Here is a 24142-nt window from a genome sequence, read left to right as displayed (position 1 = left end):
TTTTTATCACTTTTTCGAACTCATTAAAAATGATCAAAAGTGTAACCAAGATGTTCTCTTTACGCCCTTTTCAAACTCCTTAAACATGAAAATATTGCGAGTACTTGATTGTTCAGACTCATAAAAGTAAATGAACAATCGTCTATTCAGTATAAGTTTACCACTTTTATAGGCTGAACCAGAATATTTACGAAAAATGTATACGTTGACTAATAATGGTCAATAGAGTTCTCTATTGCATTATTTTACCCTTTTTCAGGCTTGAGAGACTCAATTTATGAAAAAAGACACTATGGAGTTTACTTTTTTTTTTTTTGACTCCCTAAAACTGAAAAACACTGAGCCTTACCTTCTCCAAGCTCGTTAAAATTTTACGCTGAAAGAACTAAAAGAGTTTTATTTTTGTGTATTTTCAAACTCTTTAAACATGAAAATGACATTGAGTTAACCCTTTACTAGACTCATAAAATCTAAATAGTGCAGGACTCATTAAGTATGACAAGACCGAACCACTCCTTCCTAGGGTTCGTTAAAAATACTTTGAAGGACTCATTCGAAGGATGAGCTTACACGACAAACATATGTTATCATCCTCAAGCTTGTAAAAATTAAAGAGGTAATTTCTAGTAATGGTGGGGGAAAGTGAGAAAGAATCTTTATTTTTGTTTTTATAAAAGGCATTATGTTTCTCTTGAACAAGACAATCTGCCAATTTTGTGCCCGGGTTGGGAAATCCATTTGCCTCTCAGTTATCCCTACCTCATTGAAAATATTTAGTTGGTTCAGATTTGTTTTGAGTCAAATGCTACCAAGTAATCATGTTGTGTCTCTTATATGTTTAAGATATGCCCAACCTCAGCCCAATTACTTTGCCAATCAGAGCTCTCAGTTGCATCGACCATCCTTGAGTCAGTCCTGGATTACTCTAAATTATTGTTCTTCAAAACTTCACATGAGTTTCGTGTCATAGGCCCTCCTGCAATGAGTTGCTTCTTATCGACTTCAACTCACTATCTAGGAATTTGATCTAGAAACCTTCAATACCTTGGAGCCTACATGCCTTCGATGATAGCTTTTGATCATTGACCTTTGATCAAATGATTCTATGAGTGTTCGACATCAGCACATCGATTCACACTTCATAGATTGTACTGGATGTACCTTGAAATCCATTGCCACTATTGGTGGTTTCTCTCGTGCTTGTTAAAGGTTCACATCATTGACTAGTAATCAAGTGGTTTCTACCAGGTTCAACTTTGAGATATTCACTCGCATGGCTAGATTTGTACTATAGATCAAAAGATGGAGATCAAAAATCTCGATCTAGTTTCAGCCATCCAGGATGCATGGAGTTATTAAATATTCATGATTGTAAACATAGATCCATTTATGGTTGTGTCTATGCTATGTTGGCTTTTGACATGGATCTTTAGATGTATTTATGTATTGTTCTTTGAGACATTTATGTTATGAATATCGGAATACCTACCTCAACGATGATATTTTACATTCCATTGTAACATTTGATTGATTGTTTTAGTTCTCTAATTACAGTCTCTAATCCAAACCTTAGCATGATAAAGAACTTCAGTCATCATACATCTCTTATGGGTTTCCACTTTACGGGGAAATATGTTACACGTCATTTTGTCGCATTAGGCAAATGACCATTGGTTTAGATCTTTCGCTATCTAAAAATGTGTCCTAAGAGCATTCCCTTGCAAAGTTAGAATCTAAATCATCCCAAAGAAAGTAGAATTCATAGATCCCATGGTACAAAAAATTTGTTTTTGGCTACCTGTGTAGTTCCCTAGTCCATGTTTGTGCATACACAGAGAATACCATTAAAAGATGTGCATAAGTGCGCATTGTCTTACACTATGACCTGCGAACATGACTTAACGAATGTAAAAATAAAAAGTAATGTCTAGAATAATTCTTGGTAGCATATATATCCCAACCAACAAGCTTTGAATGGGTGTCTATTCAACCCTAATCCATCCGATCATGGAAAAACTCCCCTTCCTTTATGGAACCCCTATCCCACTATTAGTGGATCTCATCCCTTGGACAATGGATCCAAAACTTCCCATTCTTGGCCTATACAGATACTACACGTCTCAGGATAGAGGGAGGACCTTTGGAAGTAGGTTTATGTTGTTGGAATAAGGTTGGAGGGCTATTCATGCAAGGGAAAGGGTTGGAGATTGTGGAAGGGACTTTCAACATCAAGGATACATGGTTGTAAGGCTTTTCTCTAGTTTATTAATATAATGGCAATTGGTCTTTCTCAATTACATATTTGTTGATATAATTTGTAGGATTCCTTGATCACCTACATAGATTGTGATTACATATTGATCATTTTATCATGTATAATTATTTAATCAGTCCATTTATCTCTTTGGTTATATACTGGATGCTCTGATATCTTTTTTGTCTCTTTCTATGTAGATCTATTTCAGAACATTATGGAGAAGTTGTGGGGAGTGACGAGAGGATCTCTACAGCATCGAGGAGCGAATGGTTGGAATATTTGAGGGGGAATTCATCCTTTAGTTTAATCGATAAGAGGCCTCTATCATTGTATTTTATTTCAGTTAATCAGATTCTAGAGAAATCTAGGAGTTCATATTTGTTTGTTTCTAGGGTTATTTGAATTCTAGAGATATTGCTCTTGTCTGCAAGAGGGATAAGTCCACATAACATAAGAATGTGGTTTCTAATACCTTACCTAATTCTAACATTCTTGAGGTCCATGTCATCTTACCTGAGTTAGTTAAGAAGAGCATATCATTACGCATGAATCACCCATGTGATCTATGTGATAATTATGGCCATTATTCTCACCATTGTCCTCATCTCGAAGACTTTCATGATACACTTCAAGTGCTTCACGAATTAGAGGTCTTTCATAGTGATTCCACCTCTCCTCTACCTGCACATTCAGGTCCCACTCCTACACTAGAATAGGAGATCTCTCAACCAACCATTGTGATCCTTCCCCCTAATGTCAAGATGATGGATAATACCACTACCATTCTCTACCTATCATCATCCATGAGATCGATGCATGGTAAATCCCTTGGTGTCTCCCATTGTAATTTTGTTGAACCTTCTTCGACAAACACCCCAATCTCAACATCAGTAGATATTCCATACACTAGTCATATGTCTCCCAACCTTGATGATGCATATGTGAACCTTGTCTCTGATGAAGATTCCTCCGGTATGTCTTCTTCATCATGTGGTCTCTCTTCCTCTAGCATCCCCATCTTCCATTCTGATGAATACATCATGGAAGCCATGAAAACCCCCAATTATCCTTGGGATGATATGCACCATCATGCGTACTTCCTTCCACAACAAACCCATGACCAATATGTTGTGGAGTCCAAAGACTTCATTCATGGTGAAGTCGATTGGTTTAAAAATCCCATTCCTACACTAGATGATTTTGAAGAAGGAAATATGGCTAAAATTTCGCCTACCATTAAAATCAACATTTCGAATTAACTAGGGAACGAAGAGAATATCATCTTGGGGAACAATGCACCTTGGAAGAAATTGATGCTTATACCAAGTTATTTAAAGAATTTTGTGATGTTTTCACCTAGCCTTATTCTGAAATGCCCAGAATCTATCCCGCCATTGTTGAACATCACATCGACACTTGGCCTGATGCCATCACTGTCCGCCAAAAGCAAATGTTTATCCATCCTTCCAAACATGAAGCTATCAAATTTGAAATCGATAAGCTCAATCAGGTTGGTTTCATATATCCCATTGAATACACCACATGGGTGTCCAATCCTATTTTCATTCTCAAGAAACAAGGCACCATTTGTGTCTACACAGACTTCTGCGATCTGAACAAATCTTGTCCCAAAAATAACTTTCCCACACCCTTCATAGACTAGGTCATTGATGAGTATGTGGGGCATGAGGTTCTCTCCTTTATGGATGAATTCTCTAGATATAACCAAATATGTATCAGTTATTCCGATCAACTTAAAATCACCTTCACTAGTCTATGGGGAACTTTCGCTTATAAGTCATGCCTTTTGGTTTAAAGAATGTTAGGGCCACTTTTCAGCGTGCCATGTCCTACTGTTTTCATGACTTGGCTCATTATCCTTGCAGATCTAGATGATATTACAGCTTTTTTCAAAATTCGATCACAACACCTTCATGATTTGTGTACCATGTTTCTTTAATGTTGCAAGTATAACATTTGCCTCAACCCCCTTAAGTGTGTCTTTTGTGTTCTTACTGACTGACATTCGATCTCCATTGTGTCCAAAGATGGTACCAATCTTGACCCTCTCAAAGTTCAAGCCATTCTTGAACTTCCTCCTCCTCGTACCCTTCATCAGCTATAAAGCCTCCAAGGAAAATCTAACTTTCTTCATTAGTTTGTTCCTGACTATGTCACCACAGCGCATGGATTTCTTAGACTCCTTCGATATAACATTCCATTTGTTTGGGATGACCAAGCTCAAAAATCTTTCGCTCCCCCTCAAATTTTCTCTCACTTCTTTTTCCTTGATTATTCAACCTAACTTTGAGAGGGATTTCATTTTGTACATCTCTACGTCCACCTATTTAGTCATCGGGGTCCTCATACAAGAATATTATACCATAAATGAGCATGTCATATACTATGTCAGTAAGAACTTTAATGGAACCCCTGTGCCCTATTCCTACGAATAAAATTTGGCACTGGATATGGTGTTCTTTGTTCAAAAGCTTTGTCATTATGTGCTTACATGTAGCACCAAAGTTGTGACCAATTCCAACCCCATGGATTTCCTGTTGAGTCGACAGATCATTAAAAGGAAGTATGCTTGTTGACTTGTTATCCTTCAAGAATTAGATCTCATATTTGTCACACCTAAGAGTAAGAAAGGCTTAGCCCTTACTGAACTCATTCCAAATTTCCCACTGGTACGCCTAATCCGATGGTAAATGATGATCTTCCATATGAACACTTGTTCTCCATTACCTTATATGATCCTTAGTATGGTGAAATCCTTACCTATTTTTGAACCTAGAAATTCGCCCCCCACATCACTCGTGATGATCGATGACATATTTGACATCAAGCCCCTCGCTACCTCCTCATTGGTGACGATCTTCATCATCACGGTGTTGATACTATTCTCCATCATTGTCTTACCCATGCTTAAGTTGAGAAAGTGCTCAATGCCTACCATGGTGGAACTTTTAGTGGTCACCTCTCTGGGATGGCCACTTCCCAAAAAATCATGTGTGGTGGTTACTTTTTTCCTTCTCTCTTTAGTGATTGTATTGAGGAAATCAAACATTGTCCCAATTTCTAGTTATACGCCCCTAAGACACAAGCTCCACCTGCTCCCCTCCATCCTGTCATCGTAGCGACTCCTTTCTATAAATGGGCAATTTAATTTATGGAGTTTCCACCCCCATATGTTAATAACCACAAGTAGATTATCGTGGTTGTTGACTATTTCACCAAATGGGTTGAAGCCATGCCAACATTCAATAACACTGTGGCTACTACAACGCTGTTTTTTTTAACCATGTTATCACTCGATTTGGGTTTCTGAAACAATTGGTCTCTGGCCATGGCCGACACTTTGAAGATGAGATATGTCATGATCTATCCGCTCTGTTGGGCATTGAACACCAATATTATTCTTCTTATTTGATCCAAGTCCGGGTGTGACAAAGGACCCTTCCAAGACCTTTTACTTTCATGATGTATTAAACTGCATTTTTAAAAGAACATAAATGAATACATCTGCATGCTGTAAAGAACAGGAACAAGACATTCATCAGCAACATAAAATAAGAAGACGTTGATAACAGAGTTCGTTCAGGAGGGACTACATCTCCAAGCCCCAATGTCAATATGGTGTAGGCCGCTGCATTAAGTGTTATCAATAGTGATGATGTACATAAGAGGTGATGTTGCTATCATACAAGGAAAATGCCCTCACGCAGGAGTGGCTCCAAGAGATGTTCCACTACAGGAACTCTCAGTCAAAAGGACTCCTATCAGTATGACACAAACTCATGCATGATGATCATCCCGCCAACATGGCATAAAAGGGATCTCAATGCAAACATACATGACGACAACATGAGTATCCCATCAACATACAACAAAGGGATCTCAAAACACAACATGATGAATCATGACAACAAGTACATCACACAGATGATTCCGCATCACATCAAGTAGGAATCATGAAAACAAGTAAGAAACAAGATCCCACATCAAACATCAAACAGGGATCTGTGCAGCACAATGCATAGCAAAAGAAGTACATGAACACACTGCATATACCTCACATCCTGGGGCCATCTAAAGAAGAAGATGTCAAACTGCTGAAGCTGTTTGGACCATCGATCTCACAGCATCGAATCGCATGGAAATGACTGCTTGCACATGAATGCTGACACCTGCATTCCACCTAGAAAAGTGACCGAAAAATGAAATGAGCAAATAGAAAATCTGAACACACCATCAGATTTGTGGCATCAAATAGTGAAAAATTGACTATCAAATTTCTGAATTCTGAGAAAGGGGAAATCTGGGGCTCAAGGAATCTTTTAGATTCCCCCTAGATTCCTCAAAGATTCCATCCTCTGGGTCCTCTGCAAATCGGCTACTCAGATCAGGAAACTGACTATGCCATCAGGTTCGTGTCGTCGAGAGGTATAGGATCGACATAAACTTTGTCCAATTTGGACACTGCAAAAATTTCACCCTCCTAGATATTTTGCTGAGTCATGGTTCCACCTGCATAAAAATTAATTAAAAATTAACTCTGCCTCCTTTTCCATGCCCGCTCCTGGTTCCTCCATCTGCCTGAGCGCACTGGTGAAATGAATGCTTATATGAAATTTTTAGGGTGAATTTTACAAGAATGTTGTTTGGCACATTGGTAATTATAACAAGTTGTTGAGGACGGGTCGGGGGATCAAATTCTGCCCCTCCCCTTTTAACCATAATATATAACAAAATTTATTTTTGGGAGGAGAATTAAATCATTGGTGGGGGTCGAGTCTACCTTGGGCGGCCCGCCCCTTAACCTCCATCGTTTGAACATATTGAATGGCACATTAAAGTTTGATGGGTGGTGTTCAACGTGGTTCATGGCACATTGGTTCCGTTTTATGCATGGCATGTTATGTGATGGTTGGTGTGTGTGAAGGTGCCCGAGAGGCAGTCCGGCTGCACCAGCCGAGCAGGTTCGAGCCCCGCCACACTCGTCTTGTGGTTGGGTGTTATGTTTGGTGGGGCTTGGGCTGAGTCCACCGGAGGTGGCCTGCCCACCACCCTTATAAAATATATGGTGCATATATGGGAGGTTGGAGGAGGGTCCAGCAAGGTCATGGCCGCCAACCCAATTAAACATAGTTTTTTTAAAGCGGTTGGGGTTTGGGGTGGGGCTGACGGGGGTCATGGCCTATTGGCCAATTTAAAAATGAATTTGTTATGTGTTGGGGGGGTGGCGGGGTTGGTGGCCTGCCACCCTATATATATATATATATATATATATATATATATATTTTTTTTTTTTTTTTTTCAAAACCATAAACATATTTTTAAAATTTGTCTAATATAAGGGATATTAGACAAATTAATGATCCAACAAATTCGCACGTTTTTGGGGGCTAGGTTTGATGCCCCGGGGTCGGTCAATTTGTAGGACACTTAAACCTAGCCCACAGTCCAACTTTGACCAAAACTTTGACTAGCTCGTTCTCCCTCATACGAGCTCAGATTGACAAACCATTCACACTACCGTGATCATGACAACGAGATCTACACTTTGGTCCTGGTTCGAAAGCATTCTGATCACTTTGATTTTTGAGCTCCCATAATCCCTCTTTGTCCTGTGTGTGTCTCTGGAGCCAGCTGGATCATTATTACCCCCAAGGAAATGGGAAAGTTGAAGTTGTAAACAAAATCCTAAAGACTATGCTTCAACAGACAGTGAATAAACACAATACCAACTGGCATTTAATATTCTTCCCTGCTTTGTGGGCCTATAGAACTTATGTCAAGACTGCTACCAGGCTCACTCCTTTCCACCTTGTTTCTGGAGAGGAGGCAGTCTTACCAATGGTTTCTGAAATCCCCTCCCTCCACCTTACTGTCGAACTCATCTCATACACCCAACCTTTATAACGACGACTCAATATGATTGAGCATGCCAATGAAGATAACCTATTGCATTTCAAGCCATTAAAGCCATCAAAAAGTGCACCAAAGCTTAGTATGACCGAAAAGTCCACCCTCATACCTTCCATGAAGGTGATCTTGTTCTTGCTTATGACCAAGCTCATGAAGTCCTAAGGCACAAAAAGTTTGAACCGCTATGGCTAGGAACTTACATCATTTGTAAGTGTTTGGGAAAAGGGGCATACCTTTTAGAGGGTCCAGAAGGAGAAATCCTTCCCAACCCTCGTAATGCACTCTACCTCAAGAAATTTTTCCCATAGCATTTCCCATCGAAATGTGTGTATCTTTTTATTTTTTCTTCCATTTAGGTAGTTTTCATCCCCCACCATCTTATACATTGTCTTCTTGTGTATTTTAGATGGATCCATCATCCACACCTTATATCGGTTATGTTGATGGTGTGAGTCACTTCACCAGGAATCTAGCCTCGACAGCTTGGGCCATTTTCACCCCCTTTCATTCGTTATTCCACTCCAATGGCATCTGCATTGAATCTGCCACTAATAACTAGGATGAATATGATGTTGTGATAGGTTTTTTAGCCAATTCCCTTGATCATTACGTCCTTCACCTTCATGTTTGTCTTTATTCCTAGCTACTTGTCATGCAATTTAACGATGTTTTTCATATGCATAATCCTATCCTATTTGGAAAATATCTATAAGTTAATATTTTGGCGCGTGAATTTGAATCCATTATATTCAATCATGTTCCTAGAGCCCAAAATTACTATGTAGATACCATTACAAATAACATTCTATATTGGAATTTATCACATGCATATACAAGAAGACATCCATAAAAAAATGGCAAACCACAATCGTCCCAAAAATATGCATAACCATAGATATGTATCATGATACAATGTTTTGAGTCCACTACTCTAAATACATCTGACATGCACATTTGCATGCTATCACAAAACAAAAATGGGGACCCACATGTCCCTATGCTTAATCACTATCATTTGGAGGCTTCCAAGCCAATGGCTCCATCCCACCAACCTGTAGGTCTCGTACGATGTGAAGATCCATAGCAATGCAATGTGTGATTCCTTGCCACTCCGAGGGAATACCAGTGCACTCATCTATATACCGATCTTCTAACCCATGCCACCTTCGCTCTGTCACTCTAGTCAGTAACACATCGAATCTATGTCAGAGATACTCTAGTAAAGCATCACCACCTGATCTTTGTTGTGATCTGGCCCCACCCTAATCTACAGCCCCATGCACTGTGGCTCATCCTGTGTATCCTGCCAACCTCACCGATGCTATATCTGCATACCACAAAGTTTAGAAATCAGTACCACATACACATATTTATTAAACTATTAATGCATCAAATATAAAACAACTTTCCCTTACCATATGGACCCCATGTTTGTCCCAGCGGAATTGGTGAGTCAAGATCCCCTTGATAAGTCATGTCACTATACGGGTAGTCATCTATGTATAGTGGCATATAGTCCCAATGAGTGAAAAAATCCAGTTGGAACACTCATCCGACTCCCGTTCCTCCACCTCGTTGTAGTGGCTTCCCCAAGCAATGCATCCTGGGCTCCTGTGGGCCCCCATCACGAATTTGTACATGAGGATGGATAGTGCAGATCTTCTCAAAGAAGAGTGAGCATAACATTGTCCCAAACGAACAATTACCATTGGTCCTCCACTTGCATAGTACCAACTCTCGTTTCAATAACAATAACATCATTTGGGCCCACCCATAGTAGGTCCCTGCCAACACACTCTCCACCAGCATCATCTACCCCTCAGTGATATGGTGGAAGTCATGACTACCCAAGATCCACAATACTATTGCGGTTGTAGCTCATGTCTCAAGCCTCTCTAGGTCATTGATATAAATGGTCGTGCCCATTGCACAAACCCCCGGTACATAGTGGCAATAAAAAAACTCACCTATATTCCTCCCACGAGGCAGCATTTTATTTATCTCCCCTACCATCCCCAAGGGGGTAAATCCTATCATAAAATATATGTCTTGGATCGTGATATCGATCTTGTGCCCTTTTACTACAAAGGCCTCCTGATCTAGGTCCTAGTATCTCACAATCCTTGACAGAAAGGGTTCACCAACCCTCATCATAGGGTTCTCTAAAAACTTTAGCATGCCATATTGTGCCAAAATATCTCTCACTACTTGATTTCCCTAAAACTCAGTGCATAGGGGTTCTAAATCTTGTTCTCACCATACAACCTTTAACTCTGCCATACTTGCAAAATACCATTATGTTTTTCAGCTCATAGTCAAAGGCACACATGTCTACTACATAGCTTATGCTCACCACAGACGCCAATCTTGCTTTTCCTCTTAGCCCAAAATGCATTTTTTTCCCTCAAAACTACGTTGGATGCACTTATGGGCCAATTTACTGTGTTCCAGAATGAAGAACTAGCCCCCAAAAGTGCGTTGTGACTGCGAGAATGAGCAAGGGACCCCCACAATCTGAAAGTCTAATCCACTAAAATGATGAGTAAGGTTAGGCCACCTAACTGCAACTAGTAGATCCTGATTCTGACGGTGGGTTTTTCTACTACAATCTCCAAAAGATTTAGGGCCTTCTCCTCCTCTCCAAATTCTCCATAGTTCACTATGAAAATGAATAGGATTTGGGGGTAAAAAACCCTTTTATAGGAAAAACCCTAGTTGTTTCATCGCCCATTACGACCAAACCATAGCTCCGTTTGACGAACCGTTAGCATTGTTAGAAGGCTCTCACCAATTTTTATAATGGGTCTCCCTTTATTTGTCATAATTTGAAACATCACCAAGAAGCCATTTTTTCCATGGGGTCTCACTTTGCCTCCCCTTAAAATCGAATTTCCTCATTTGAGCCACCTGTACTCTGGTACCACTTTACCTTTTCATTAGTTGATTCACTTGTCGATTTTTTTCATGACAAACCATCATTTACTCATGTTTTTATGGCCCCCTTTGGGCCTCCCCCATGTGGCAGCATCATCGATGCACCCTTGTTCAAAGAATCTGCGATGAGTGACCTTTGTATCTATGGAGTCTGCTCCAAGTCCCCTTGAGTCTAATTACAGTATTCCATACACATTTTTATCGCATCCATCTCATTATATTCATATTTGGTCTCCATATATACTGCTCCATCTTTGCTAAACCCTCATTTGAGTCATTGATCATCCCCTCTGGAATCGATTCAGTCATTACCAGGTCAACCATTCATCTTGTTATGACAAGGGAAGTCATAAATCCACCACTTATCTTGTTTTCCTCCATCATCATGCCTGGTGTCAGTCCATTAGTCACTCTACTATGACACCTTGTACCTTTGTTAAGGATTCCTTATTGCCTTAACTTTCGCAGGCCCTCTTTTATCGAATTTAGCACATTTATTCCAGAAGAGTGGTCTAGAGGAAGGTGTACATTGGTTCTGGCTTTCATCTTTGTTTGGTGCCTCAGATCAAGCAAAGGGAATCATTAATTCCCTTTGAATTGGTTGCTTGTCACATGCTCGACTCCATCTCCTTATTGCACGATTAAGAATCATACACTTGATGGTTCGGTGATCCAGATGATCGTACCAGTGATTCCTAGGTGTGCATGAGATGTTCCAAGCCTCGCGAGGAGGTGGCCCTTTAGGTAGCCCCCTACATGCTCGAGTGACTCCCGAGTGTGTGTGAGATGTTCCATAACATCAGAAATTACTCTTGGAGATTGTTCTTGTATTAAAGTTGAAGGGAAAGGTATTGTCCCTATTCTTACTAAACAATATGAGCACAAATACACACATGATGTTTATTATGTTCCACATCTAAAGTGTAACCTCATTAGTGTAGGAAAAGTGATGGAACATGGTTATGATGTAATATTTCAAGGGAACAGATGTTATATCTATGAAAAACCTCCTAATAGAAGACTAACAACAAAGGTTGAAAAAACCAAGAACATGATGTTTCCATTGACTTGTAGAAGTCGAAATCTCTCACAGTCCATTTTCCACAACGTGTCAAGAATAGATGAGTCTCGTAAATGGCATAATAGGTATGGCCACATCCCATTCCAGATTCTAAGTATTCTTCAAAAGCATTCTATGGTCTTTGGTCTCCCTGTTCTAAATGAAAAAGATTGTAATTGTGAAATATTTATTCTGGCAAAGCATAAAAGAGATAGATTTCCAACATCTTCCTCTAGAGAAAAAGAGCCTTTAGAGCTATTCCATATAGATATATGTGGCCCAATTCAGACACAATCCATTGGTCATAGTATTTATTTTCTAACTTTCGTTGATGATTATAGCAAGAAGATATGGGTGTATTTTCTCAAAAATAAATAAGATACATTCTCAAGGTTCAGAGAATTCCAAGCAGAAGAAAAAAAATAGATTGGAAAGCCTTTAAAAGTCCTTAGGTTAGACAAAGTAGGAGAGTACAACTCAAATGATTTCAAATCTTTTTTCAACAACAAAGAATCATAATGCAAAACACAACAAGATATACTCCACAATGGAATTGAGTAGTAGAAAGGAAAAACCAGTCAATCATGAACATGGCCAAATGTATGTTTCGTGAGAAGTAGTTTTGAAATGACTATTGGGGTGAAGCAGTTTCAACAGTAGTGTATGTTCTCAACATATCTCCAATAAATAATCTCCAAGATGTGGTACCTCAAGAAACATGGGATGGTAAGAGGGTGAATGTATCTCAAATTAGAATTTTTGGATCAGTAGCATTTACACATGTTTCTGAGTAGCTAAGAAAGAAGCTTGATGATAGGAGTGAAAGATGTATTTTTCAAAAGCTATAGTGAATAGTTAAAGGCCTATATACTTTACAATCTAGTTACCAAGAAGTTTGTTTTAAGTAGAGATGTTAATTGTTTTCAAAATAAATCTTGGTCTAATCATATTGATGAAGCTTCAAATCAGTCTTTTTATCCACCATAACTACGGTCCAAGATTGCAAGTTGAAGAAGAGTCATTCCATCTTGAAAATGGTACATCTTCAGGCAATGAATCCACGAGTGATTTAACATCTTCAAAATATAGTCAAAAAACAAGAAGCATCAGAGAAATATATAAGCAAGAGCATGAATTTGACCAACAGAATATGTTGGTGTTTCTTTCATCTCAAACAACCCATTTTGAAGAAACAGTTAAAGAAAAACGTTGGGTTGATGCAATGAACCAAGAAATTGCTGCTATAGACAAGAACCAGACATGGGATTTAGTTGATCTCCCAAGATACAAAACCAATATTGGTGAAAAATAGGTATATAAGACCAAGCATAATGAAAAAGGAGAGATTGAGAAACATAAGGCAAGGTTGGTTTCCAAAGGATTCTCACAATAGTTTGGTGTCGAATATGGTGAAACCTTTGCTCTAGTAACAAGGTTAGACACTTTCATAACCATTTTATCCACAACATCTCAACACAAATGGAAAATCTATAAGTTTGATGTAAAACATGCCTTCCTAAATGGTATATTGCAAGAAGAAGTTTATGTAAAGAAGCCTCCTAGTTTTGAAGTTCCAGGACTAAAGAATATGGTATACAAATTGAAGAAAGGTTTGTATGGTTTGAAACAAGCTCCAAGATCTTGGTATAGTCACATCGATACCTATCTTATCAAAAGTGGCTTTCACAGAAGCAGTCATGAACCAACTTTGTATACCAAAATACATGAAGGTAAAATTCTTATTATATGCCTTTACGTTGATGATTTTCTCTATACAGGCAATATGATGTTAGAAGAATTAAAAACAGCAATATAAACAAAGTTTGATATGACTGATATAGGGGTCATGAAATTATTCTTAAGCATTGAAATTCAAAAATCTGCTAATGGCATTTTTGTTGGTCAACAAAAATATGCCACTGATATCATCTAAAAGTTCATAATGACCAATTTCAAACATGTTGATACTCCAATTTCTCAAGGCACCAAGCTGAGCAAAGAAGATGTAGCACCACCAGTTGATCCCACACTATATAAAAGTGTAGTTGGTAGTTTGTTGTATCTCACTTCCACTAGACCTGATATATGCTTGCAGCAAGTTTTGTCTCTAGGTTTATGCAGTCACCTAAGATTTCTCATTAGAAGGTTGTAAAAAGGATCGTAATGTATATTGCAGGGACCATAGACTATGGTTTGTTCTATACACATTCTGGAAATTGTTCACTTTCAGGTTATACAAACAACGATTATGCAAAGAATTTAAATGATCACAAAAGCACCTCAGGGTATTTTTTTCATCTTGGAACCAATCTGATTTCATGGGAATTCAATATCTTGTCAGGTAGTGTGGTTGAGAAGATTATTGAAAGATATATCAAATGTTCAAAAGAAGTAAACTCCTATTTATTGTGACAACATTTCAGCAATTTCTTTATCGAAAAATCATGTTTTCCACAAAAAGCGCAAGGACATTGACACGCGTTTTCATTTCATCCATGAGCTTGTCAATGATGAGAACATAGTACTTGATTTTTGTGGTTCCAAAGATTAGCTTGCAGATATTTTCACAAAGTCATTGCGATAAAACGTATTTGAATTTAAAAGAGAACAATTAGGCATTGTAAGTTCCTCTACTTGTAACAATTGAGATTAGGAGGGGATGTTGAGATATTAATCTAGGTGTCATCACATTTGATTTTGTTGTATGCTAGGTGTCATAGACAGTTTAGTTTTACTTCAGTTTAGTCGATTTCTACTCCAACCATTTATTGTTGATGTTTTCAATGTAATCTATTTAGCTTTTTTGAATATTGAGAGGAACAATCTCTGCTCAATGATTCCTCTTCATTATTTGTCAATATAAAATAATTAGTTTTCCCAATATTAAGTTGGATTCATCATCGATATTTCACACACAAAATGAATTGTTGATAATGCAAGTCAAGTCAAAACCAAAACCATCCAACATGATTATGCGGACGCCATCATTAAGCTTTTCCCCATAGTACAAGGGTCTAGCTCAATCCTTCCTCAGAAATAATTTCATGTTGATCCAAGATTTAACACACACAATAATGAGAAACCTCACTCAACCAAAACTACTAAGTGATCTAGCTCATTCGTTCCTTAGAAATAATTTCAATTTAATCCAAGATTTCACACAAACAATCATTGGAAGCTTAAGTTAAGTCAAATTATTAACTTCTTTCCAGCTCTACGAGGAAAAATCATTTTTGAAATGATTGCGATGTTTTTGAAATAGATAACACATATTCCTAAAAACTTATTGGAGAATCTAATTCCAACCACCTGTTAGGTGTCAAAACCATCCTTCCAAGTGTACTAGTTTAGTTTCACTTAGTCTAGTTTAGTCCAGTTTCACTCATGTCATTTATTATTGATGTTTCCAATGTAATCTTATTTAACTGATTCATAATATTAAGAAGAAAAATCTTCTACTCCATTGTTTTGTTCTATTCAAATTTTGTCATGGTATCAGATCTAGTTTGCATAAGACTCCTTGAGAGAACAACAACATGAATGAAGTGAGAGCATAAAAGAAGAGAGAAGAGACCAGGTTACATTAAACTCTTTGATAGCATCATTTTATATGTGTGTATTCACAGAAAATAAGCAGAAAACATAGCGAAGTGAAACAGCCTTGAGACGCCTGCTACTGCAAAAAAGATCATTGCTGCAAAGTCATTGAACGGCAAGAAAAAATGGGAAGCGTGCATTGTGGGAAGTGCTGCATTTTTTTTTTGTTGCAGGAGAATAGTGCAGTCCAACAGTCAAACCAGAGAGTTATTAACGTAGCCCAAAAGTTCCGAAGAAGCGTTAGGCATTACTATCGCAACAGAGAAAGTTTAAGAGCAGTGTTAGTTTCATTAACTTACACGGTTCTAACTCAAACGTGGGTTGTCCTCATCCCACAGAGCTTTACCTGTAATATTATAAAAGAAAAAAGGAGTTGCACCAACTCACGCGGAAAGAGGTATAGCCGTCGAAGTTTAAAAAAAATATATCAAAGGGTCCTCCTCGAATCTTTTAAGAAAGTCAACCAATCATATTTCAAAGTCTTCATCCTCTTATGTCATGGTATTTTTTTTTGAATGCTCATGTTTAATGAGTTTCGAAGTTTTTAAAATAAGGTTCTTTTATTTAAAAAAACCAGGAGTGTTTTTTTGGTTAAAGATATAAAAAAAGAGAGTCTATTGTATTAAAAAGGGACCTTATTGTATGGGATTCTTTCTAAAGATTTAAAAAAGAGATTTAAAAAAAAAAATGTTGTTCAAAATTGTTGGCAGCATTGAAATATTGTAAAGATTTGTGAAAGCTTTTGAGAAAGCATTGTTTTTTAAAAAAAATTATAGAAAATTATAGTCTTGCTTATTTTGTAGCAGCAAAGAAGCTACTATGTTTGCAATTTAATTGGCTTGTTGAGTCATAGCAAGTTAACACTCAACAAATGCGAAAAGCCAAGAGGCCAAGAAAGTCGAAGCAACATCTAGAGATGTATGAAGTTTTTTTGAAAGAATTAGAAGTGAAGAGGCAAAATGAGGTCTTTGCATTGACATGCATAAAAGAATATGTGAATGACAACATTCTTCCCCTTATTTCAGATGCCAAGACAACCAAGGATGCTTGGGATACTCTTGAGAGGAGTTTTGGTCTAAGGGGAGCATTGAAGTTGAAGATGAAGGTAGATCTATATAAGTAGATCTACAGTGAGATGAAAAGTTTATTGAATGCCACAGTGATCAACCGCAAGTGGATGATGATTGTGATAAATTTGCAAAAGAAGAAGAGAATGAGCACATAGATGCTTGTGAATCTCACTATGCACAACAACAAATGGATGAAAATTTGGTGAATCCAGCAACAAAGTTGGCTGATCAAATTTTCGTGAATCCAACAACAGAGTTTGCTGATGAAAATTTGGTGAATCCAACAACAAAGTTTGATGATGAAATTTTGTTGAATCCAAGAACAAAGCTTGCTGATGAAAATTTGGTAAATCCAACAACAAAGTTTGCTGATGAAATTTTGTTGAATCCAAGAACAAAGCTTGCTGATGAAAATTTGGTAAATCCAACAACAAAGTTTGCTGATGAAATTTTGTTGAATCCAAGAACAAAACTTGCTAATGAAAATTTGGTGAATCTAGCAACAAAGCTTGTTGATGAAATTTTGGTGAATCCAACAATGGAGCTTGTTGATGACAGTAAAACAGTCATTGGAGTACTCAATGCTATGGTGAATCCATCAATTAATATTTTCGTTGTAAAGTTTCATGAAGATTTGTTGACTAAAGATGTGTGGTTGCAGATGATGCAACAAAAACATCATATTGAGATGATGTTATTTGGTAACATAATCCCACTTGACTCTGGAAACCAAGTGGAAGACAACATGTCCGCAAAAGCACAAGTTAGTAAAAAACTGAAAGAGACAGAGCAAGAGACAAAGAAAGAGATTGAGGTAGAAGCAAAGAAGGAAGCTCACAAAGAGAAAACATGGATAGAAAAAGAAGCATAGAAAGAGGCGCAATAGGAGAAATCTATCATTGCAAAGCAAAAAGAACAGAACCAATGTGGTTATACAGAGGTTTTTAAACTTACCATTGATTTCTAGCTTGCAGGTACACATAATGATTTTGAAGAACAATTAAATTTCCTTGAAGCATGGCTTGCAAGACCATGTCTAGATGAAGTCTGCATAGAAGTTGCAGAAATGAATGTTGAAGACAACATGCATGATGAAAGAATTAATGAAATTTTCAAGTATTGGAGTCTCGAAGAGATGAAATTGTATTATGGTCTTATGTTGCAACAGATTGATAATGAAAAGAGGACTACAAAAGATAATATGTGGTGGCAGCCCACATACAAGTCATTTTTTAAGAAGTCTAGGATATGCTTAGACAGCCTAGAAGAATGGAAGACCTACACCAGCAAATGAAGAAACTGAGGTTTGAAGAATACAACAAAGAGAAAAAGATGAAACAATTTAGAGGCTATAGGATCTTGAAGAAGACAATAAGAAAAGTAAATGTAATTGAAGTCAAATTTTTAAAGTGTAACCCTAGCTTAGACATAGATCAACAAGTATCTTGATTGAATTTGTATGTGGTTGTAATTAAGGGGGAGTGTTGGAGAATCTAATTCCAACTACCTGTTTGGTGTCAAAACCATCCGTGTCCTAGTTCAATTTTACTTAGTCTAGTTTAATCGAGTTTCACTCTTGTCATTTACCGCCGATGTTTCCAATGTAATCTTATTTAATTGATTCGTAATACTAAGAACTCTATCGTTTTCTTCTATTCAGTTTTTGTCAAAACCAACAATATTGCATAGTGTACCATTGCCTTGGAAATTAGATTGTCCTTAAAATGACTCTTTAACGACCGTTTTATTACATGACTATTAGCTCTTCATTTTTTGTCAAAACCAACAATATTACCTAGTGTACCATTGCCTTGGAAATTGAATTGTCCCTCAAATGACTCTTTGACCATTTTATTACATGACTATTAACTCTACAAATTACATGGCTATTAACTCTACAAATTTCCACATCCTCTATCGTTAGTATTGGTAATATTGTTATTGAAATTATAACTTTAACGTGTGATTAATTTCGAGAAACTAATCGTAAAAACTTTGCGTGTTATGAATAGGCAGGTAATACAAAGTAAAAAGCCCCTAACTAAAACATTTAAAACTCATTGCACAAACTACCACACAACAAGTTGTTCACATTTGAGGGCATACCAACACATTACGAAGCAGATTGAATCACATTGGTCAACTATTTAGCTTTTTCGTTATATTTGCAGATGTTAGTTAATGTTATTGGAAATGTTAAATAAAGTACCATGAACCAATATGGAAAAGTATACACGATTTCCATCGCTAAATTTTCAAAAAATCCCGACCTTAAAGTTGGATTTTGGGACTCTCATAGATCTGCCGAAGTGTCTTACCACCTAGAAAGGGTTACCGGGACTCGCATATATCTGCCAAAATGTCTTCTAGCTTAGAAATACTAAAAGTTTAATGGTTACAAGTCTATGAGGTATCATTTCAATATTAATAAAATCAATGGATTCTCCCATGAGTTATCATGGGATGATAACAACACGATAGCCAGCTGACGTATGATGTCACCATTATATTATTATCTCGTTAATGATTTTGCCAACCTCGAAAAGGTTCGGAGATCGATTGGTTCCGACTTCCGAGTTTGATTTATGCATCACATATATAGAGGGCAGGGAATTCGCTCTTGTCAGAGCTTGTGGTCGGATCTTCAGTACCCTGCCGCGAAAAAGGAAGCACTTTTAACAATCCAGCATTTTAATAGCACCGTAGCAATGAAGAGCTCTGCAATGCATTTCGGATACATATGTTCAGTCCTGATTCTGATTCTATCTTCTGTAGAATCCTCCAGTTTCAATGACAATTTCGAAATCTTATGGGGAACCGTTAGATTGTTGAATAATAGCCAAACGGCTCAGCTTACTATGGATCGGTCTTCAGGTACAATATTTGAATATATTTCATTTTTACCGACATCCAAAATTCCTTAAGTGTTGAATGACAGGAATAGTAATACTAATTCTAGCTGTTTTACCAGGATCTGGTTTTCGGTCCCAAAATGAATACCTCTTCGGCAGCATGAGCATGAGAATTAAGCTGATCCCGGGGAATTCGGCTGGAACAGTCACTACCTTTTATGTAAGGAGCTATTTTCATGCAAGAACGAACCATCGTAGGAAGATCTGTTATTAGTCGGAAGTATTCGCACCCAATTTCTGATAGACATGATCAAATTTCAATATCACCCCACAGTTTCATACACAATATATTAACGTTGGTATCTTTTGATCCAGATGTCATCGGACGAGGCTTCTCACGATGAACTTGACTACGAATTTCTGGGAAATCTGCCAGGACAGCCTTACATTCTACAAACCAACGTCTTTGCGAATGGAATCGGGAACAGAGAGCAAAGAATTCGTCTCTGGTTTGATCCCACGGACGGTTTCCATAACTATTCAATTCTCTGGAACCAGAAACAAATTGTGTATGTGCTTCTTCCCCATAACTGAAATAGAAACGACAGAAGTCGTGGATATATTGTGAATTATGTTTAGAGTTTTTACTTGTATGTTTATGATATATTTTGCATTTTGTAAGCAGGTTTTCGGTTGATTCTATCCCCATCCGAGTTCACAAGAACATTGACGCATCTGCGGGTGTCCCATATCCGAGTACTCAACCCATGAGGATCCTTTCCACCCTTTGGAACGGGGAGAATTGGGCCACCGACGGAGGAAGGGCTAAAATAGATTGGAGTAAAGCTCCGTTTGTCGCCTCTTATCAATCCTTTGAAGTGAATGCATGCAGCGGGCCATCTGCTTCCTCTCCTCCCTGTGCCAACGAATGGTGGGAACAACCGGAATTTCAAAGCTTACATCAATACCAACTGGACAGAATTAAATGGGTTCGCAAAAACTACATGACTTACGATTATTGTCAGGATAGGTTGGGGAGGTTTTCTTCAACTCCGGCTGAATGTGCATTTAATCCTTAATCAATCACGATGATTGATAACAATATTGATTACAATATTGCAGCTTTAGAGATTCATTTTATTGATTAAGGAGTGAGTTGGTTTTAGTGTGATTTTTTGGATTTTTAGGTGTTGGTTAGGTGAAAAATTAGAGATTCGATTGATTAAGGAATTGTTTTTAGTGTAATTTTTTGGATTTTTAGGTGAAATTCTGATTTAGGCTATTTAAACTGGTTTTTTTACTATATATGGATTCAGCAACCTAGAAAACTCCATAGATTCAGCACCCTGGAAAACTCCAGGTTACTTCAATTGTAAGAGTTTGTAATAAAAAAAATCCATAAGACCTCAAGGTTCAGGGAAAGAAAAAAAATAAAAAATAAAATGAAGCATCCAAAATGCATCCTAAAAAGGCACCCTAAAAATTACTTCAATTGTAAGAGTTTATAATCAAACTTGTGATTTCAATACATTTCCATCAAATTCTAGAGAAATTAAACTTAAAAAAACTTACCAAAATATAATATTTATTTAAAAATAATTAAAATATAAAAATATTTCGAATGTAAACAAAAGCAGGTTAACTTTGCACCGTGTTTTCCTTTGAAATGGACTATACTCCGCAGTCGCACCCCAATGGATATATGAAACCCAGAAAACACAGTGGTTTTTTTTTTTTTTTTTTACGCTCTACCATGTGAAAACAAGTACCGGATCTTATACCGAAATGCATTGGTCTGTTTTTCCCCTTCATTCTACTATCTCACATCATAGAACCTCCTGCACTCCTTCCTATTGGTATTTCCCTTTTTATTCTACTATCTCAGATCATAGAACTTTCTGCACTCTTTTTGTATTGTTAAACACAATAAAGTAAATTTTGAATGAGTAAAATTTTATGATAAATCACTCGTTGGTTTGGTTCGAACCGTCCACAAATACATTCGAATGTCTTCTCAAAAAATAAAATCTTATTATTTGATCAGATTTTAAGAAAAATATTATTAAAGCATACATCTGAATAAAGGTCAGGAAAATCTACATTATAACAAATATTTCCAAGTAATACTTTTCTTAGCATTAATTTATGAACCTATATAATTACATAATTAACATATTTTTGAACGTATGTTTATATTTCAATTTTGAGACTCCACATCATAAACCATATTTGCAAGTCACACCCTTCTTAACACTAAATTATGAAGGTATGTAGTTGCATAATTAACATGTTTTTAAACTGTATTTTTATAATTATTTTAATTGCTTTCTACGGTACATGATTAATTTATATTTTATTATAAGATATAATAACTTTTAATTATTACATATTTATTAAATGAATTATTTAATTTATATAGTTAAAAGTGATAATATTTAATTAAAACTTTACATAATAACAATTATTTATAATATAATTGGATTTCAATAATTTTATTTTTATGTTTTTCATATATATTCAAAGGTCTCGAGGAGTATTATTTATCATGCTCTTTTTTTATATATAAATATTCAAATTGAAAAATCACTTGATTGATCATAATGGAAATTTGATTATAGAAATGCAATTATTTGATTGGGATAATTTGATTATAAAGAATAAATTATCGTTGTAGGAATATAAATTCAGTTTATATATATATAGTAACGCAAAGAAAGTGTATATATCTATATATATATGATGATGGTGGTGTTTAACGTCCATTGAAACCAAACTTTGATCTATCGGACCTAAGAAACGAATTATTTAGTTTGATTTAAGATTTTATTCCTATACTCAAAAAGCTTGGAGAGAAGCCTCCCGAGCCCACTATAACTTTGACATGGTAAAAGGCTAGGAAGGTCAGTGTTGCAACAAAAATTATGAAACTGAGATCTAAGAGGAAGTGATTTTCATCCTCGATATTCATATTCTCACATAGATGGCAGATCCTTTCCATCCATGGTGTTTTAGGAACTGCCCAACTACCTGTTTCACTATAGAGCTCATGAGAGTTGTTCTAATCATAAATATTAATTAAAAAATTAGTTAAATAATACTTTTGATAATATTGTATAAAATATTTATGTATAATATAGAAAAATTAATTAAGAGATAATTTGATCAAACAAATTAGCTATTATTATGTAATATAAATAGTATATGTGGAATAATTACTATGTTAAATGGATAATATTATCTATAATACTATATAATTATATAGATACATGTGCTTATTTTGAAATAAGATTTTTAGATTTTAATTTAATTAATTAAATAAATAATAACCATCTAACTTTTTCTAAATCATATATAGAATTAATTTATTTACTTTTTTCTTAATTTTCAAAATTAAAAAATATATGAAAAAATAAATATTTTTTATTTATTATAAATTAATATTTATTCACATTTATTAATCATACCATTTATATAACCATACTAATAATTAATTATATCAAATAAATATTATTATATCATTATATATAATAAATTTATTAAAAAATAGCTTACATTATAAACCATATTTCGTATCATTAATAATTTCATCTTGTAACTATGAAATCATTATACTCTCACTACATTTCTATACAAAATTATTACAATACCTCATGCTTTCACAGCTGGCATATAGTTATGTATTTAAAAGATTATATGATGGTAAGTATAAATAAATATCTCAAAGTGTATAATAAGTTGTCCATTCAAATTACATTACATAGTATTTAAATCTATACTTTATTACTTATGGATTCTAAAGTGTATCTACTCTATTTTCATTTCATTGAAGTTCATACTTCCTTATAGATTTTCCACTATGAATTTAATAGGGTCACATTACATAAGTATAGATTGTATATACTATAGTCATAGTACAATATATTTAAACTCAATATTGATTTTAAAACTACAAGTGAGTGTAAAATAATTAAATATAAAGTTATGATAAATAGTATAATTATATATCCATTTAAAAGAGATGCTATCAATAACTATTAATGGTCAGTATATATCTTACTACATTAGTTATTCTAATGAAATGTATTCAATCATAAAGTATTGTTTATTTATAATGCAACAAAATTCAATATTTTTCATACACATAATATAATTAAATTAAGATTTAATCTACATATAACATGTCAATCAAAGAATTTTAATAGTGAGACTGGAAGAAGGGTTCAAAACATGGAAGCGGCCATGCTGAATTGCAATCCCCAACAGCAGCAGCACTAAGCACTTTTCATCGATCCCAATCGATCCATTTCCTTGGGGCCGTCCACGGCTCGAATCCCACCCGCCACCGTCATTCTCCCAAGAACCCATATCCCCAAACAGGTTTCTCGCTTGTCAACGTCAAGATCATCTTCATTTCTGGGAAGCCGTCTACGAGAGCAGTCAT

The 24142-nt window shown here is 36.1% G+C and overlaps 1 protein-coding gene across 1 annotated transcript; it reads left to right on the top strand.

The window, feature by feature from the left end:
* The first annotated feature begins 19557 nt into the window (after nucleotides 1-19557).
* LOC149247292 (xyloglucan endotransglucosylase protein 6-like) lies at nucleotides 19558-20780 on the top strand. The gene is made up of 4 exons (XM_089443792.1): nucleotides 19558-19723; nucleotides 19821-19921; nucleotides 20077-20270; nucleotides 20387-20780. Exons 1-4 carry the CDS (start codon nucleotides 19558-19560, stop codon nucleotides 20778-20780), a joined length of 855 nt encoding a protein of 284 aa, XP_089299918.1.
* The last annotated feature ends 3362 nt before the right edge of the window (nucleotides 20781-24142 follow it).

Source organism: Pinus tabuliformis, chromosome 7, assembly GCF_031772625.1.
Source record: "Pinus tabuliformis cultivar Carrire ecotype Pingquan chromosome 7, CPIR1, whole genome shotgun sequence".
Classification (NCBI taxonomy): domain Eukaryota; kingdom Viridiplantae; phylum Streptophyta; class Pinopsida; order Pinales; family Pinaceae; genus Pinus; species Pinus tabuliformis.
This window is presented reverse-complemented; position numbering and strand designations above follow the sequence as displayed.